The sequence below is a fragment of the Netta rufina genome (assembly GCF_964035555.1).
Source record: "Netta rufina genome assembly, chromosome: 15".
NCBI classification, from domain to species: domain Eukaryota; kingdom Metazoa; phylum Chordata; class Aves; order Anseriformes; family Anatidae; genus Netta; species Netta rufina.
The window spans coordinates 13,090,557-13,109,411 of NC_140138.1; the positions used below are offsets into that span (position 1 = coordinate 13,090,557).

The 18,855-nt window shown below is 46.8% G+C and overlaps 1 protein-coding gene across 1 annotated transcript in view; it reads right to left on the reverse strand.

Annotated features, from left to right (window-relative positions):
• Positions 1–18,855, reverse strand: part of MAD1L1 (mitotic arrest deficient 1 like 1) — a 354,917-nt gene that overhangs the window by 112,900 nt on the left and 223,162 nt on the right. Inside the window, exon 16 of the mRNA XM_084296309.1 lies at positions 6,275–6,482. Coding sequence (XP_084152435.1) covers positions 6,275–6,482 — 208 coding nt within the window. The remainder of the gene's footprint in view (positions 1–6,274; positions 6,483–18,855) is intronic.

Sequence of the window (18,855 nt, forward strand, 5' to 3'; positions counted from 1 at the left end):
CATCCAAGCCAGGAAACTGGTTCTTTATAGGCCCCTGCACTGACTTCACCAGCGTGGAGCATTTCTCACCAAAGGCCACACTGCTGGATCAGGACACATGGAGGCTTCAAGGTATTTTCCCCTTGTGGCTGGGCTGCCCAAATCTGTTGACATCATCGTAATGTGAAAGGGCTTTATAGACTCTACCCACCAACTATGGCATCACTGTCAATACTGAAGTACAGGAGGGCCCAGCTTGGCCAGGCTTTCAGAAAAGCAGGAATATTCAGCAGCCCCACCTCACCGCCCGCAGAGCTGGCCTGGGACACAGAAACGTGTATGATAAGGAAGGAAATCAAAGCAAGCTCTATTCAAACTACCAGCTCACTCCCAGTTTTAATACACTATTCAGGTCCCAGACCGGTCTAAATGTCTTGCAGTAGAGAAACCAGCCCCATCAAAACACTAATGATAATAACTAGGCAGGAGGTGAGGGGATTACCCCGGGGAGACACGGCTGTACAGCTGCAAGGTCAGCAGGGGAAGCTCCGAGCGGGTCAGGCAAACCAGCTCCCAACAACTGCTGCTAATAATGCTCGTCCTGTGTGCTACTTTCTGTTTCATTTGTGTTCTGCACATTAAAACCACACAACATTTGCGAGGCAGGCAGCAGCAGGGAATGAGTTTTTCCCCAACGAGAACACGCAGCCATCTCTGGAGTGAAAGAGGACAGAAACTGTGAACTTCATCAGCACACAGCGAAACACTGGAGGCAAAGCCAAGCTCTTTATAAACTTCAGAGGAAATTGGGATGCGCAGAAAGCAATTACTTTTGTTGAAATACAAGCAGGGCACAAAGGCTAACATCCTGCTCTTACCAGAAGTCCCTTCACGTTTGAAGACAGCAAATGCCCCAGACCTTCACTCTGTTTCTTTAGAAAGAAGGCAATTCCTTTGGTACAAAGGTGGAGGGGAATTGTCCCGTCTCCATTAAAGAGACAAAAGTCACCTAATGAATCCCGTCTGCACTACGAAGAGGCACTCTGGAGGTGCTGTGTGATGGAGAAAGAGCTGCCCTCAGTGCCCCCAGCTGCCCACCCATGTCCAACCCACGAGATGCTCAGCACGAAGGGGGACGCGGATGCTGCATTTCCACATGCGGACCCACCACCAAAGGTCAGAGAAGAATCCTTTGTCAGGTGGACTCAGGCTTCATTTGCAGGTGCAGCCCTCATCTTGTGTGGATTTCCTACACACAGATGGTAGCACCAAGGCTTCCAAGCACCAACAGCTCAGCCAACTGTGGATGGAGAATGGCAACTTTTAAATTCCATCTGCTCCTTTTTTGTCGCCTTCTGTGCTCAGAAACACATTCATCAGAAGCGCAAGCACGCTGGGACAGTGACAAATTTTACCATCTCTGGCTTGTCACTTCAACAGGATTAGATTATTTTAGTATTAATTCATTACCCAATTTAATTCCAATTAATAACATTTTTACAAGGCCCTGACGTGGCTGTGGTGCTGGAGACAGCCTTCGCTGAGCACCAGATGTAGCATCTCCGTTAGGGTCGACACCTGCTTTACAGTGAGATTCCCCCCCAGTTCTTCACCAAGACCCCCTTTTTCCTACTTTTCTCTAACAAGAGGGAAAGAAGCCATTAAGATTGATGAATAGCTTTCCTGTTAGGTGGGATTATATTCAGGAAAATAGTTCGCTTCCAAAAATTTTCCATAGATGGTTGAAATCAAGGTTGATTTCCCCATCCTTCTTTCTGCTGGGGTGCCAGCCTGTCTCTCAATAGAAAGGGTATTAAAAGCACTTTTCCTCTTTCTTATAGGGAGAGGCTGGGAGAAAGAAGGAAATGCACCACTGTCGCTCTGGGACAGCAATAAATCATGAAAGCCAGTGGAAAACCTGTGTTAGTGCAGCCTTCAGTCAGGAGCCAGCTTCCACAGGCCATTCATTCCTACCTTCAAAGCTACCACTTTTAAGATGAGATCACAAATGGAAATAATCTGAAGCATTCTTATTTCTACCTACACTTCACTACAACAGACAAACCACTACTTCTGCCAGCTGCCCACTAGCTGCTACTGCCACCTACTTATGTGCTTGTAGCTAAGACCAAACTCCACCTCTGGCAGTGCCAGAAATAACAATTGAGTCCCACCAGGACCACACAGGACAAAAAAAGAAGATGTAAACAGCAACAGCCCAGAGTGAAACAGAAAATACAGATTTGGATCTGGAATTTAAAAAAGCAGAAGATGCAGCCTGAAATACAAAAGGGGTTGGGGGAAGCATGAACAGCACAGAAAAGAGAAATGTAGAAGTGGAACAGATTCCAAATCTGGGCAGCAATTCCCTGCACCACCTTTCTAAAGCTGTTGCAATCTGCATCCCTGCTTCAGAGGCAGGAGGACTCAGAAACACTCCCCAGATGGCAGCCTGACCTTGGTGCACACTTCTGTTACACAACCCAGACCCGGGGAGGCACTGGGAGAGAAACAAAACACCCATAAAGTTACAGCCCATTCCCTTAATGGGGCTGCCACAGCTCTGCCCCATTAATACTGGACAACCCCGCGTGCAATTTTTACACTTCGAAAAAGAACAGTAAGTTGTTATAGCTCGCCTTGTCCAAACCTCTCCTTTGCAACAGCCCTGGTACTGATTTTAATAGAGACTATTACTTCATAAATAAGAAAAGGACCGGTGAACTACGTGGCAAGTTGCCAGCTTGTGCTGCAGCCTCCAGTGGTTATGCTCAAAAAGATTTAAAGTCCAGCATAACCTTGATTTTTAATAGAGTCACATTTAATGAGCTTTAACGTCCACAGTAATAATTTCCTTATTACCTATCCAGGAGTTGGAACCATGATCAGAAAAAACGTGTTGCACTCCAGTCCAATGAATGAATTTAATAAAGGCCAATGCATTATTATCAAAACCATCAACATCACCATCCTTAATACCTTTTTTGGTCGGTGCAATTATAATCCTTTGAACCTGAAGTGCAATTGTCGCAGATCCCATAAGGCTGCTGAACATAGCAAACCTGCCTGGCTGCAGGCCACCCAAATTCCTCACCTGTGCCAATAAGCTAGTCAGGGCAAAATGGGATGATAAAATCTTACATTTACTTTTGTCTGTCAAGAGGCAAAATGCAAGCTTACATATGACCTTTGTTGTCTTCCCACTTTCATCCACACCTCCTGCTCTGAGAGGAGTTCAGTCCTCAGCCTCCCCTCATCCCGTTCAGCACTGAGGGACCTCCTACCTCTACAGCTCAGAGTTGAATTTGCCCCTTGGATGCGCCGATCAAGTGAGCTAAACATAAACATACACCTGGATAAACGGATATGGAGGTATTGCAGCTGACAGAAAAGGGTGCAAGGAAATTCAAAATCGTGTTACTTAGCACAGAAACAGGTCCATAAACCTCCCTGAAAACTGCTCCCTTGTTATGCACAATAAACCTCACTCCCAAAGGCAGCCAACTGCACAATGACACACAGAGAGCTGAGGGAGCTTCTGCCACAAACTCCTGATTTCACACCTTGAAAATATACTAAAATGGAAGGCACATGGCAGCTCTCCACTGCTGCCATTCCTGTGGGCAGAGCTGCTGAGATCCTAAGACAACAGTGAAAGCTTCATCTTGCATTTCTCGTTCCAAGAAAGACAGTCAAAGATTTCTGGCCATGAGGATCCGTGTTGTTAAACCCCTCCTAGAACAGCTGTCACATCCACGCTGGGGCTGCTGCATGAGCTAAGCAGGATGGAGTCAATGCAAAAATAGATGTGGCTTGCACAGCACGCCCGATGAGCTGCTCCCTAACCCGCCGTGAGCTCTGCCCTGCCCCAGCAAGGTGAGCAAGCCTGGCAGTCAGCTCATTTAAAGGCAGCTCAGACATCCCTGTGCACCTTGCAGTCACAGTGCCACACCATCCCCAGCATGTCTTGCACATCCTAACTGAGATACATGGAGGCCTTAACATCGGACTGTGCTGCCGAGTGCTCCGCAGCGGAAAGGAGGCTTTAAGACTGCTTCTGGCAACACTCCCTGTGCACGACAGTGATGCTCACAAGTACACAAAACACAAGAAAAAAAAATAAAAGTCTTTCTGTATAACCTGGCTTACTGTAAACATGCCCCGGTCTCAAAGACAGCCATCCACAGAGCTCCTCTAACCCTCACTTACAGCTCTTTTCCCATTTTTGTTTACAGGAGCCACTTCCAAATGCACTTACAGGCACTTGGAGGATGCAGAGGGCCCTCCTGTGACTGTGATAAATGATGGCTAGAGATTGTCACCAAAGTATTTCCGACCCTGCCAGGCTCTGCAACTGATGCTCTCTCCCAGCTGGGTTGATGAAGAGAAGTCAGAATGATGTAGCACAGGACTGGGGCAAAAGGTAAAAAAGCACCGCGTAGACGAGAGGCTGGAAACGCACTGAAACCCAGGGAGCTGTTTGTTTTCCTGTCAGAATCAAAGGCAGAAGAGAAAGAAGCTTTAAAAATGCATCCCCTATGAGCTAAAGAAAAACCTGGTAACATCCCAGCACAGAAATGCCTCACGAACCGCTAAAAGCAACTGCATGAAAGGCAGCGGAATAATAATTATGAATAACAAATCACAGGAGGCACACACGAGAAACACGCTCCCCAAGAAGAAACGGTCTAATTACTGTAGATGATACCCCAGGGGCTCGTTCATCAACAGCAGAGACACGGAGCTGACCTCACCTCTGCACTCCTCTGCCCCTGACCGTCACTCTCCCCTCCGGGCTTCAGGGGCACTGTCAGCCGCGTGCCTCTGCAGCATCAGATGTGCCAGGCTGCTCGGGGGTATAATGACAGACAAGGGCACTGGGCAGCAGCAGCCACTGTAATTTAAAAACCAGCGAATTTCAGATGTAAATTGCAATGTAAACACTGTCCCTGAGAACTGCTCGGGTCCCACCGGGATCTCAGGCTGGAAGCTCCTACAGGCAAAGACGGCCTTCCCTAAACGTTGGGGAAATGTTTAATGCTTCTGCACCTGCTGGAGCATCCACTAAGAGCAGTGACAAACTGTCAGTGCACCTCTAGCATCCCATCAGCTCTTCATTTTATAAACCACCCCATCTACACTTCTCACCATCCCATTTTTGAGGCTATGTAGTACCATAATCCACCATGAGACGCTGGAACAAACACATTCTTAGCAGTAATAAAGTACTTCTGTTTGAGCGATGGAAAAACAAGAAAGCTACTTTCAGAGAATTTCAGTGCCATTAGAGTGAAAGATGTTTTTTTTTTCTGTGGATTTTCGTCAAACAAGGGCTCTGCCATTTTGTGAGTCTCAAGTTTCTGGCACACGTGGCTTGAGAGGAAAGCTCTGCCCTCTTGGCCACATCCGAGGGAGAGCCCTGACCTCTGGACGCTGCCCACCTACATGCTGCTGGAGCACAACAGGTTAGCTCCACACAACTCTTCAGCTTTCTCTTATTTTTCTCTTCTCTAACAAAACTGTTTTGAGGGTAAACTACATGTGAGAGAATTACAGCAGGAAGGTCTCTTGGGCACTGAACCACAACTCGACTCTGCCTGGTCGCCTCGCTGTGTTGTAGGTGATGGGTCACATTTTTTGATATTCTTACCTTGATTTACAGAGTCTGAGAGCACGTCTGGAGTTGTTGACTTTGGGGTTACTGTACTAAAAAGCCTCTCGTATGCATGCGAAGGGAAGAAAGGCTGTACTGGAGGAGAGCCACACATTCTGTGAAATGTATTTAGCTCAGTGAAAGATGTACTCTATCTTCATGCAGTATTGAATGTAGCTGTGATTAATGGGGCACATATACACTGATAAACAATATTAATTTGTTTTAAGCCAGGTCTGAAAAGATTTCAACCACTTGCTTCCCTGCAGCTATGAAAGTTATTTCCTGCTGTTTGTGCTACCTCAAGGGCTAAAGCAGCCCTGAAAGGCAGGAAATATTTCCTTTCACTCTACTGGCAGCACCAGCCTGTGAAGGTTGCTGTATTGGTATTTCATTTATCATCAGCAAATGATATGGTTTATTACTACTTATCCTTACCACCTGCCCTCGGTACCAAACTGGTACCAAATTGGACTGCTACCACGCACTTGCTTTCCTGCATCAGCCCAGCTTTTCTACATTTTCCTCATAACCCTTCCAGCACGCACGCTGTCTGCAATGCCTCCATCTGCTTCTGCAGTCGGTTCCTCTGGCAGTACGGAGGGATAAGTGCATCTTGATGACAAGAAGCCAGCAGCCTACCTGCAATTTCTTGTGGTGACTGAAAACTCCCGACTCCTTCCAGATTCCCATGGATGGAGCCGCCTCCTTCGAGCACCCTCACCAGCTCCCTCAGCCTTTCACATTCCTCCTGGAGCTGCTGCTGCTCCTCCTTGCGCTGCTGCTTGGCCAGGCTCGCCGGGTTCATGCTGAAATGAAGAACTTTGGTTTTGCTGGGGTCATAGTCACCCTGCATGGCAGAAACAGCAAAAGCAAACTGAGTAACTGATCCAAACTCCATGTCCACCCAGCTACCACCCTTTGCACGAAGACAAAAAATGTTACAGCAGAAAAAATGGACGTTTATGCAGCAATTTTTTATTCCAACAGCTCAAATCAGCTGAACCCAGGATTGCTTCTCCTCCTCCTGTTACCCAAAAAAAAGAAAAAAAAAAAAAAAAGAAAAAGGAAAGAAAAAAAAAAAAACACATCAAAAAAATGCTCAGCAGAGCTTGCTCCTTGGCTGACACCTCCATTGTTAAATTTAACTCCAGAAATGAAGTTTTATAGCTGTGTTTTACATCTCTTGGTAGTAGGAGATTACAAGGAACACACAAATGCATAGTTAAATTACAGCAGGACACCCGGTACCAGCCTAATTTATTACCAGTATGAGGCAGCCATGTCCGCATGACTCCGGTGCTGGAGTCATTAGCAAGTTGTATCAGCTCATCCCAAGCAAGCGAACAGATATTTCATTTTATACTTTTTTCTCATAGGTTAGCTGTATTTATAGCAGCTTAAATAGTCAGTCAAGTCCTAAGATAGCAAATTAATATTCTTCCAAAGTGAGAGGAAAACACTGATGTTACATTTGTGATTTCAGAGAGATAATTTTCATATCAACTACAGGAAGCCTCACAACCATAAAAGTAGTAAAGCATGTACTAAGCCTGGCTTCCACAGCACTCTGCCCAGCTGAAACCCTATAGCACTGCCTGTATAAAATGGCATTTTATATGGTAATATTTTTCCTTCAATTAAATCTCAGGACCTAAAGTGATTTTACAAACATTAATTAACCCTCAAGAGCAGCGCGAGGTAGGCATTATCCCAATCTTATCATTTAATTTTCATTAAAGATGTACTAGAAATTTAAACTTGGGGGAAGGGAAGGCAAACTAAAGAAGAGATTGAGCAGCTTCATCCTGCATACTGCTGGTGAGACACCCCAGAAGACCCTATTAACAGATGTCTCTTGCAGACACCCAGGTGACTCCATCCTGGTATTTTAAAGCACCTCCGGCCACAGCAGGGAGAGAACTTCGGAAGCTCGCAGCCTCGCAGGCTGGCAGCAGGCACAGCTCTGGTTCTAAAAGGGACTTGATGCCAAGAGCATGGGATCCACGTGCTGGCGAGCGTGAGATTCTGCCACCAAAACCATCCTTTAATCCTCTGCACAACCTGACACCTCAAGCTCCAGCATGACTTATATGGAAAGCATCAATGTACCTGGAAACCCACGGGTGTATCAGGGCTGTGGTTCCCAGACAAAGACACAGAAGTGAGGTGTTGGTATCCCTCGTAACTGTACTGTTAGCCACCGATATGGTGCTTTTTGGGGAAACCAAGGCAACCACATCTGTCAGGACAAAGAGAGGGTCACCATTTCACTGTGTGAGTACTGTTTAAAAAAGGAAAAGGGAGACCTGATCTTTACATCCCAGGCCAAGAGCAAGATGGGAGGAACCCCCTGACATGGAAGGACTCAGAACCTCCCCCAAAGGGCTGCGTGACCCCAAGGAACTCACCACAGAAGCACTGGGGTGCCCCTTCCAGCTGTGTGTCCCCCACCATCAGAGCACGAGGTCTTGGTGCCCTCTGTCACATACCTGGCAGTGACACATCCCCACAGCGCTCAGGAGACCTGCAGGAGCATCTGGGAGGGCAGCAGCAGTGCTCTGGGCACACAGCAATGGGACTTTGCAAGCTCATCTCCATGGGGAGAGGGAGACAGACAGGCTGGTAGGACCAGGGGAAGAAACACCCCCACTGGCAGCTTCGGCCAGGAGGTGTTGAGATGGGAACTGAAGGACTGGGACCCCACGCAGCAGTCCGACGTCTAACAGAAGGCGCACGAAGGCAGCTGAAACACCAGCTCGTTAGATTTATTCTCCCCAGCAACACCCTGGCATTTACAAACCTGTCTCCGCAGCCGGCGGGCTAACTTCTGGTGCTATTTGCATTTGGGGCTCCTCTCCCCTCCCGCTCCCGTAGCGAGGCAGCAGGATGGCTGGGGATCTCTGGGCCTCCTGTTGGCCTTCCCAGCGAAGGGAGCCAGACCCAAAGTTTGCTGTTTGCAGCGGCTGGCAAAAAGATGCTCTTCCAGGCAGAGCCACGGAGCGAGGCTGCACCAATGTCAGGCAGAGATCACGCCTTGGCTTGTGCCTGCGATTTCGTACTGCACCATCACTGCAGAAGCTCACACGTAATGGAAAGGCACAGGACACCAGCAGGATCCGAGTGGGGAGGGAAACCATACAAACCTGGAGATTGCTGCCCCCGTCCGTGCCGGGACCGCTTTAACGCAGGCGGCGTTAGTCTGTTTTGCTGCTTCGCTTCTCTTTTAAAATATCTCCCTGGCCTTTCTGTGAAGTGCTGCCAAGAAGCTGCAGTGCTTTGTCTTTTAGAGCTTCTTCAGCCTATTTATTCTCTCCTTTTATAACGTGCACCCTTCCAAAATCATGCTCGAAAGCTCAGCGCTAAAACTCAGCCTGATTTTCAGGGCTCACCAGGCTTCCTGAGCACGTCAGTCTGAAGCTCCACTGCCAGAGCTCCACGAGACAGGCAAATCTCTCAGAAACTCGCTGTGATACGAAGGCTGTATCTGAGGGCTGTGGTACAATGCATCTCATTTAACATTTCTGGGAGATCACTAATATATTTGCTATGCTGCTCACATTTCGGGCTGGGGCAGTAGCTTTCTCTTTATTCTCCACAGCACAGATCAAACCAGCACATTTCTCCCTACAGCTAAAGTATTAGTGCTGCTGGTTTATTTTATAGTAATGCCTAAAGAAACCAAGAGACGGAGATCCCAGTGCGATGGGCACTGTGCAAACCCTACAAGAGATTACAATCCGAAAACACAAAAACAGACAACAGCCTGAAAATGCCGTGTGCGAGGGGAGGAGAGGTACAGACAGATGCAACCTCCAGTTCAAGGCCCTTTAGCATCACCGTGGCAGAAATGAAAAGGAAACCTAACTTTTAGATGATGCCCATAGCCACCAGGCCATCCTGCTGCCTTGCACAGATGCACCAAACAGCATTCCTGAAGTCTCTGGGTAAATTCCTGCATGATACAGATCTTCAACCAAACACAGGGAGCTTTGCATGGAAGCACTGCATGCTGGAGCCAATTTCAGGTGAAACATGTACACGCACAAGTGCATGATACCAGGCAGCAATACAGCACCTCAGCTTCTATCATTTGGAGTGTTTCTCTGCATTTCCAATGGTGGGAAGTGAATTAGGTTTGCTCCAGGAACACTCAGGGCTGGAAAATGCTAGATATAACAGACTGAAAGCAGCATCACAATCTCACTAGTATTTGAAGGAAATGAAACTTTAATGCTGGTTAGAAACCAGGAACCGAAGAAAGCAAACCTCCTCCTCCTCCCGGACCCCTTTAGCTCTGAAAAACGTAAATTGCTGGTTTTCTGTCAACTGTTCTTCCCCCCACAATAAATTAGTCTTACCGATCCGAATTTTGTGCCTTCAGCTCTGCAGTGGGAGCCTGGAAAATGGTGTTTCTGGCACTGGGAGAGAAGAACTAAACGAGACTTGCCTGTTCAGAAAACCATTTCTAATCTAGGGCCGCTGATGAGGAAGAACAAAGAGTGGCATTTGAAAGGCGCTGTGCAGAAGGGACTCTGCCACGCACCAGGCTCTTTGAACAGGAGCTGAAAATCCCCAAGCGACTGCCCAGGAGCAGCTCCAGATGCTGCTTCTGCTCTAACCTAACACAGGCAAGGAGGTATCGCTTGTCAGAGTTAACAAGCATCTCGCACCAACCTGCAATGTATCTCATTTTTTTCCAGGAAGTGTGAAAAGCGTGCTCCGAGTTTGGAACTTTGGCCTCAATGTCAAAATCAGCCAAATCCACTTACGTTTAAGATGACCTCCTCTAAACATGAGGCATTTGGGGAACAGAACCAATACACGACCTGTAGACAAACACTTTGTTGGGAAAAAAAAAACAACACAACACACTAAACCACCACCCTGTCCCTGGCTCGTTCAGCAGACACCTCCGTAGACTGTTCTGCTCATCAGCACATGACGGCCAGTTCTCCGAGAGCAAAGGTGACACAGTACTGCTGGCTTCCCTGCAAAGCCCACTCTTTACCCCTGTTTTTCCCAATACTTTAAAATTTGGCAACTGTAGAGATGCAGAAGAGAAAATAACTTGAAGTAGAGAGAACTGCTGGCATTCATTGATTCTTCCTTCAAGGAATAACACTGAGCCAGTAATTCAGATTTGTCAGAAAAATGTACACAGAGCTTCAATTTAGAAGGAAGCAATAAATACCTTGATTGATTGCAACCGAGTCTGGTTGACACTTAGCAGTACAGTGAATTATTCATTCCTGGAAAGTAAGATGCTAACTAGCTGATTTGGTGCTTAAGGCAGCAAAAACATTTTTGTGCTCTCAGAAGGGCGCTGGACATTTTGCAAAGAAGATTTGTTGACTCCACGTTAGTATGTTCTCCGATTTGTGAAATAATGGTCTGGCATCATCCTTAGCCTTCCAGCCACGTGCCCCTAGGACACACGCAAGAGAAACTTTCCCATTGACCACTGAGAAGGAATTACCAGCCCACCAGTTGTGTCCTGACCGCGTAGACATGGGAGACAGCCACCACAGATGCAACACAAATACTGTCTTAATGAAGTATGCTCCAGGCACACCCTGGGACGTGGAACAACAATTTATTGAGACTGTGGCTATCAATAAACTTCCTGACTAAAAGACCATAGAAACTAAAAGATCATTGAAAAAAGGAACTTGCAACAGGACCAATTCACCACCTGGAACAGATGCACATGGTCAAGTCAGATATTACCACTCTGCTCCTGCTTCCATCTCTCAGTCTGGAAAACAAAACTAGAAGAGAGAATTGTCTGGATGCTGCGTGTCATTTTCTAAACCTATATCATCAGCAAACGGTATGTTGGCGCCCATGTTAGAATTACAGCTCCAAAGCTTTCCAAGTCATCTCCCCATTAGGGAAGAATCAGTCAAGTGACGAAACACTGAGCGAGGACGAGATTGCTTTAATCTCTGGAAAACAGAAACTTTTCCTTTAGAAGAGCAGTTGTTAGGAAGAACAATGAAGGCTGCCAGTGACAGCACCTTGAAAAGGGCTGAGCTTCTTCTGGCATCTCTGCTCATGATTGCTTTAAAACTGCACAGTCTCAATTCAGAGACGTCTTTCTCCATGAGCTACAAAAGCCTTCACTTCCACAGGCCCACAGGTAAGGATAAAGCTCCTAAAACTACACCGCCTACTTTACATTTGACAAAACTTCCTGTGCTTAATAACTCCACTTAAGATCTATTCAGCTAAGGCAGATATTGCTAATCCAATGGCGGAACTGGTGGCAAAGGGAATAACCTCAGCTGTTGTGAATACGTCTGGCTAAAGTCACTTAATGAAATTAAAGCTGAGAAGTTCCCACATCCCAAGGAAGCAATGATCATCACCAGCAGCAAGCACTGTCAAGGATTTTCAGCTGACTTCTGATCCTCGGAGGCTCCTCCCATTTCCTGCACGGGCACGCAAATTTCTCCAAACCCATAGATGAGGCTGATGCACAGTGAAGCGCCGTATTTTTTCATAGCTTTGATGTCTATCAACCTTAAAAGATTAGGCTTTCCGAGCAGTACAATAAATTCTGGTGCAGCATATGGACAGCTGAGTTTAATCGCTGCGTGCTCGCAATGCAACAGATTGTGCTTGCCCCTGCTGAGAAAAGGCTGTCGGCTGGAAGCTCTTCAAGGGAAGGACCATTTCTTCCTTTGTGCGCCTCTCGCACACACTGAGCGCCACCCAAATACGAGCAGCACACGCTGCTGCTTTCTGAGCTAAGGAATTTGTTTCCGTGCTGACGTCTTAAAAGAAAAATCTTCGACGTTTCCGGGCTGGGACGCATTATTCAATACGGGCGAACATAAATAGAAACAATCTAAGGGGATTAGTGGATTGCATCAGCTTTAAAGGAGTGATGGGTCAATAGTTACCTTGGAAGAACATCCCAAATGACTACATCTAGCTGCAGGAGATGGATGAGAAAGTTTCTTAAATACAGATAAAAAAATGTAAATAAGCCATGGGAGAGGTGGTGGAGGGGAGTGTTTGAAAAGCATCCAACTGGCCAGAGAACGCACTCGCTTCCATCTGCTACCTCTCGCAGGCAAAAAGGAGCTCAGCTGGTGCATGCTAACACGGAGCAGATAATGGGGTACGGGCATGGGGGAGTGAATCTCCAAAGCTGAATTTGGGAGCTCTCAAGAAGCAGCCCGCTACTTGCCCACTGCCAGTACAGCCTGGTTTTGAACTTTGGTCAATTCTGGACTAAAAGAAAAAGGCATGTCCCGTATCCTCCCAAAATAGTGAGAAATAAGATAGAATCACTGCCGAGGAGGCTGATCTGCTCAGAAGCAGATCAATGATTTGTAGTATTTAGATTGGGAAAACCAGGGGCTTGGGGCTCCAGAAAAGAAGGTGGGGTCAAAAAGAGGGGTTCCCAGGGCCAGAATTGGTCTCAGAAAGAAGGGGACACTCCTGGCTGGAGGAAAAACCCTGGAAGCGAAGGAAAATGCTGGAGATCAGAGAGATGCTTGGAGGCAAAGGCCAGGGGATGCCTGGGTACCTTGCCCAGTAACACCAGTGACTGGTGACCGTGAGCAGCACAAACCCAGTCAACGCTCTGCCCAACCTTCCCACCCCAGCAGCGACCTCCCTGTGGGGAGGGGACATCGAGCCTGAGAGAAGGCAGTGATGAGGTGGGGGAGTCAGCAGACAACCAGGAAAAAACAACCCCCAGTGTCCAGATCTACCACGCTATTTGCCCTGTGCCACCCAAAACTGTCTCCCATCTTCATATTCTGACAAAATGGTACTGGAGGCCTCTGGCTGGTCTCTCACTGAGTCAGGATCCAGCTAGAAAATTCTTGCAAAATCCAAGTTTCTGCTGCTAAAAGGGCTGACGCTGCTTTTGGGGACCTGCAAAAGCTTATTCTTGGATTCAGGCCCTCCTCCTGAAATCAGAGCCTGACACAGGTCAAGCTGCAATAGAAATGCCTGCCCTACCCAAGGCTGCAGGTTTCTGCAATGACTGCCTTACTCTTCCAAAAACAGGGGGTATTTGTGAGTAAACACAGCTCCTAAACACAGCTCCACACACACGCGGGCTCCACACACAGCCCATAAATACTCTGCTGCTTTTAGTGAATTATGAAAGCAGAGAAGTCACAAATCATTAGAAGTCTCTCCTCAACGCATTTATCTTGTAGCTTATACTTAATGGTATAGCATTTACATTGAGAATCATCTGGTTTTAGTCTTTCATCAATATCCCTGGGAAATTTTACTCTAAGATGAAGAATAAAGAAACACAGTGGGAAGGCAAAATTGGAATTTATCACCTGAAAGGCACATGCAAATTCCCCAGCAATCATCGCTCTTCTTGCAGTTGCTTATTAAACTAGAGTCAGCTGGGCTATGCAGGTGAGCAGCTTCAACTGGCCTAGCTTTATTTTATTTTTAACAGCTTCTTTAAAAAAAATAAAAATAAAAATCCATTTTGGATTCTCAACTGCCTTGAACAAATACGGGATGCATTTCTCCACACGGTACGAGGCTGTCTTAGAAAGCTTAATCCTTCCTCAGGAAATGCCATTTTAATGGAAATTCTGTTTCTTGGGTTTGTTCTTTTCGTTTCTTTGCTCAGGCTTGTTAAAGTGATTAGAGTAAAACCCAAAGTAAACAGCATCCCACAGAATTCCCAGTGCACGCAGCGCACCGAGCACAGCACGCTGACCAGCCCCGCTCCCCCTGCCACACAAGATAACTCCAGCAAGGGATCTTTAAAGCCCTCGGAACAGGGGCTGTAATCACAAAAATGGATTGCAAAGACGAGACAAAGCAAAATAACAAATAAGCAACAACCACCACCTGCTCCTCGGAGCTTTGCCAGAAGGCAGGCATGCGAAATCACAAACAGCTGGAAAAAACCTGAACGTGCTGCTTGTCGGGGAAGGACTTGCTTGTTCCCACCAGCTCTCGTGCTGGTACCCTGCCTTCCTTCCCACCTTTCTCTCTCCATCATCTGCGTGTGTATCGGCAGCACAGACAACTTGGGCAGCAGAACTTCATTTGGGCAGCCTTTTCATCCTTGTCTTAGGCAGTTTGTAGTTCAGCTCCTGCTACTTCTTCCCCAAAACATGAAGATTGTTTTTCGGCCCCAACAATGCGGCCTCTGCTCCATACACCTTGCTTCAGGCAGCTCTCCTGGGGCCTTCTGGACACCCACGTTGGCCATTCCCAGAACAGAAGAGGTGAGGATAATCTCTGATAGGCTGGCTTAGGTTTCTTCGCCCCCCAATAACTCTTCCACAGCTCCCACCAGTACCTCAGATTTCAGATCCTTTCCCTCACATGCCATGCCATAAATGATTATCCAGCTTTTTTTCCCCAATATTACCTTCCCCACTCCATCAGTAACACCTCCAACACCTGGATCGGCTGCTCCTTCCCCAAAGATCTCAACCATTTCATTTTTCCCCTCTGAGCTGACCTGCCACACATGTACTCATTGATATTCCTCCCTATGGCCCTCTTCTACAGCAGCATCTACAGAAAATTAGCAATGAGCCAGAGAGGCAGTAGGAGTTAGGAGGCACTGCAGACAAAAAGCTCTAATCGCCATAATCACACCACTCTAACACCAGACCATACCTTGTGGTACAACATGTAACACATTTCGGGCGCTGCTGCAATCCGAATAATAAAATAAAATGTCTCGCCAGTGCTGCTGAGGCCCTTCAGGTACAGTTTTAAAAAGGAGATCTTTTCTTTATGCCCGCTTTCAAACGCAATATCCCCCCGAGGATGCAAGACTGCAATTTGCATGGAGTAGGGCATTCGGATGAGGCCTGCGATGCAAATAAACGTGACAAGAAGGTTAAGAGTTGGGCCAGCCAGACATGGAGTGACACGAAGTTGGGATAATTGAGAAGAAAAAAATGCATTCAAACATTCAGCGTCCCTTTCATTTGCAGCTCTTCCTTTTATTGAAATTGAAGAAAATCACAGGCCATTTGAGGACACTGTTACCACCTAGATAGAGCTTTGAATTTCAGGGCTTCTCCTCCAGTTTTTTCAAGCCCCAGATTCCTGTCTTTCCAGAGAACAAAGTCCATAAAAAGTTGCTGTTATTTATATTCTGGTAGCATGCAGAGACCACCTGTGATGGTTCAAAAACCTCTGATAAAGACACTGGGGAAACAAAAACAATCTTGATTCAGAAAACAGCCCCAAAGAGCTAATGGTTTGAGTTTTAAAAATTCTTTTTCAGAGATAAGAATTAACTTCACAGCGAGAAATGATGGTTCTCCTAGATGTGAATTTCAAAAAAAAATATTTTATCAACTTTGCCATACAAACGAAGTCACCGTTGGTTGAGAACAGCATTACACTGTTGAGAAATGCCAGACCAAGCCCGGTTTTTCCAGAGGAGTATACAGTGAAAAAAAAATACTACTTTGCTGCTCTGTTTTCTTATTGTGCATGCAACGTGCACATACAGATACTGTACAAATAGACCAGAAAGATAGAAGACATTTGAAGTACTTTTTTTGTAGCATTGACTGCAATCCAGATATTCACCAATCAAAGCTTTCCCTCCCAACAATGCTCTATAAATCGCACTTTAATGTCTCGGTAATTCTGTGTTTCCTTGTAAAGCTCTACTTTGGAATGAATTCAGATGGGATTTCAAGGGGAGATCACAGAGAAGAAAAGCAGCACAAATCCGCTGTGCTAGCCCAGGATCCTCCTTATTCAAACAGGAAAGGAAGAGTCAGAGTGGAGTATGATACCTGAGGTTCCTCTTTCAAGACGTGAAGTCTTTTTAAAGGAAAGCCAAACTGCAGTGTAATAAGATTTTCTAGTTACTATACCTAACTATGAAAGAGCAAAACCTCCATGGGTATTTTTTAAGAGTATCTTATATTAAAAGAAACATAAACAAACAACAGTGGTGCAAGAAGCCACCACCTTCATGATCTGATGCAGGATGCACCAAAGTTCAGCTGAGCACATCCAACCTGAGCAGCAAGTGACAAGGAGAGCTGTCAATCACGTTGCTTATCCGTACAGCAAACACACGTTCCCCACGTTGGCTGATGAAGTTAGCCACGAGAGCATTAACAGCAACACTGAAACTTCCCACAAGCTTCAAGCAGACCGGGACGCTCTGATCCTGTAATGCAGAGCATATAGAAGTGCAGTTATATGGCCTTGCGTGCATAACTCAGACCTGACAGGATATGAGGCAAACCTGGAGCAGCTTCACTGCCTTTTGGTGGCTGAACGCCCACCCTCGTCGTGCACGCGGGGCAGAGCTGCCCGCTGTCATCAGCAGGCTCCCTGCCTCGAGCTGGACACCACTCTGCTTGAAGAGCGAGTCAAGTTCCCTTTCACATCACACAGAAACTCTGACAGATGCAAATGGGTCGGAGGAGTCATTTCTGACAGGCTCTCTGAGCAGTCGGTCAGCGTCTGAGTGAGTTTTACAGCAAAGGTGCTCCAGGTTACACAAGCTCCACCGCAGCCTCTCGCTGTGAGCGGCCGTTGCCTCCCACCTTCCTCCTGCTTCGGCCAAGAAGATAAAAATGAGGAAAACAAAACAAAATACATCCCTGCTACACATCAAAGGAAAGGAAAGTTAGGGAAGAATTGTTAGGTTTTTGTCCCCATCACTTCTCAGTGATGCGGTGTTGGTCTCCCCTGGGGAGAGCTGATCTTCCCCAACACCCCCGGATGTCTGACCAGGTACCACAAAGAAATGTTTCTAGTAACAGCTAATTTTGTAGGGAGAGAAGGGAGGGAGCTTCCAACATCTCAAAGACACCCGCACATGCAAGTACCTGTCTTAATTCTCCATGTAGTACCTACATTATTCACCAGGAAGAGTCGCTATGGTTTCAGTTGAACGTGTTGAATATGCAGCACCCTCTTTTATTTGCTCTGTTCTCTCTCAAGTAAGAGACCTGAGTATCTGAAACACCCAAATATCGATTTAGAGGGTATATTCACTTCCAGCTCCTCAGGGCAAATGTTAGCTTTTCCTTCCCTTTTCACCACTGGTCAGGTTACCGTCTTTATTAAATAAATTGTAGGAACCCTGACAAAACGAGCTCTCTTCCTCCTCTCCAGGAGCATGGGAAGGTCTCCTCCATTTCCTTCCTCCTTGCCTTTTGGTCCCAGGTTTCCCTACCCAGTTCCACAGGGAGCTGGACTCTGTTCCCTTGGTCCCCACACCGAAGCGAGCCGCTTTGTGTCCTTTTATTCCTTGAACATTAGAGGTTTCTACAGAATTAGGATTAACAAACATTAGAGAGGTCCCAGCCAGCAAGAACAGGGCTGTCACAGAGCAGCTTGCTGTGCATACAAAGAAACCTTCGACTAGAAGAGTCAGCAATGCAAGGAGAATTAAAAAGCACAGTTAAATAACCCTAAATCCTCATGCATATTTATAGACTACCTCACATCAAAACTGAATCAATACTCCTCACTAGTTACGCACGGCCCGAGAAAGTAAGAGCTGGTAACTTGTTTTTGGTTTACCCGCTGTGCTGCTGAGACCTGGAGAGTCTCCAGAGGTGAATAAATTCCTGGGCCCGCAGGGGGGATTCAACTGGGCTCCGATGTGGGGAGGGGTCTGAATGCAGAGGACGAGGAGGAGTGGCCAGCACAAGGGATCCACCTCGCCTTGCCCCCAGAGAAATGCCTCACAGTGAAACTGGTTTCTGCCCTTCTATTCCCATGGCAGAGAGAGAACCAGTCCCGACACGAGGCTAGGAGTGTGATTGGCATTACACCTTTACCAGCAACGTCAGCTACATCCCCCCAGCATCTCGTGCCTGAACACAGCACGTGCTGGGTGAGACTGTCCACGTGGGGGGCTTCGATCAGTACAACCATCTGCTAAAACACACTTCCTTGGCTTCCACTGGGGGAAAAATACTTCTTGGCTGCCAGCAACTACTCTTCATCCATTTCTTCTTAAATGCAGTTTGAACCAGAGAGATGGGAAGAGGCTTAGGAACGTAACACTGGGATCACCGGTCCATTAGCAGAACGACTGTCACCTTGCTAACCCTGCCTTGCATCAATTCATCTCCAGCCATGCATCATCTTTATTCAGGCTTAGACTGCTACAAAGCTGAGCCAAAACCAATTTTAAATCTATCCTGAGAGATACTTGGTAGACACTAAACTGTCCGGACCTCAGTGGATGCCTTAACGGTCTGACATACAGCTGTCCTGTC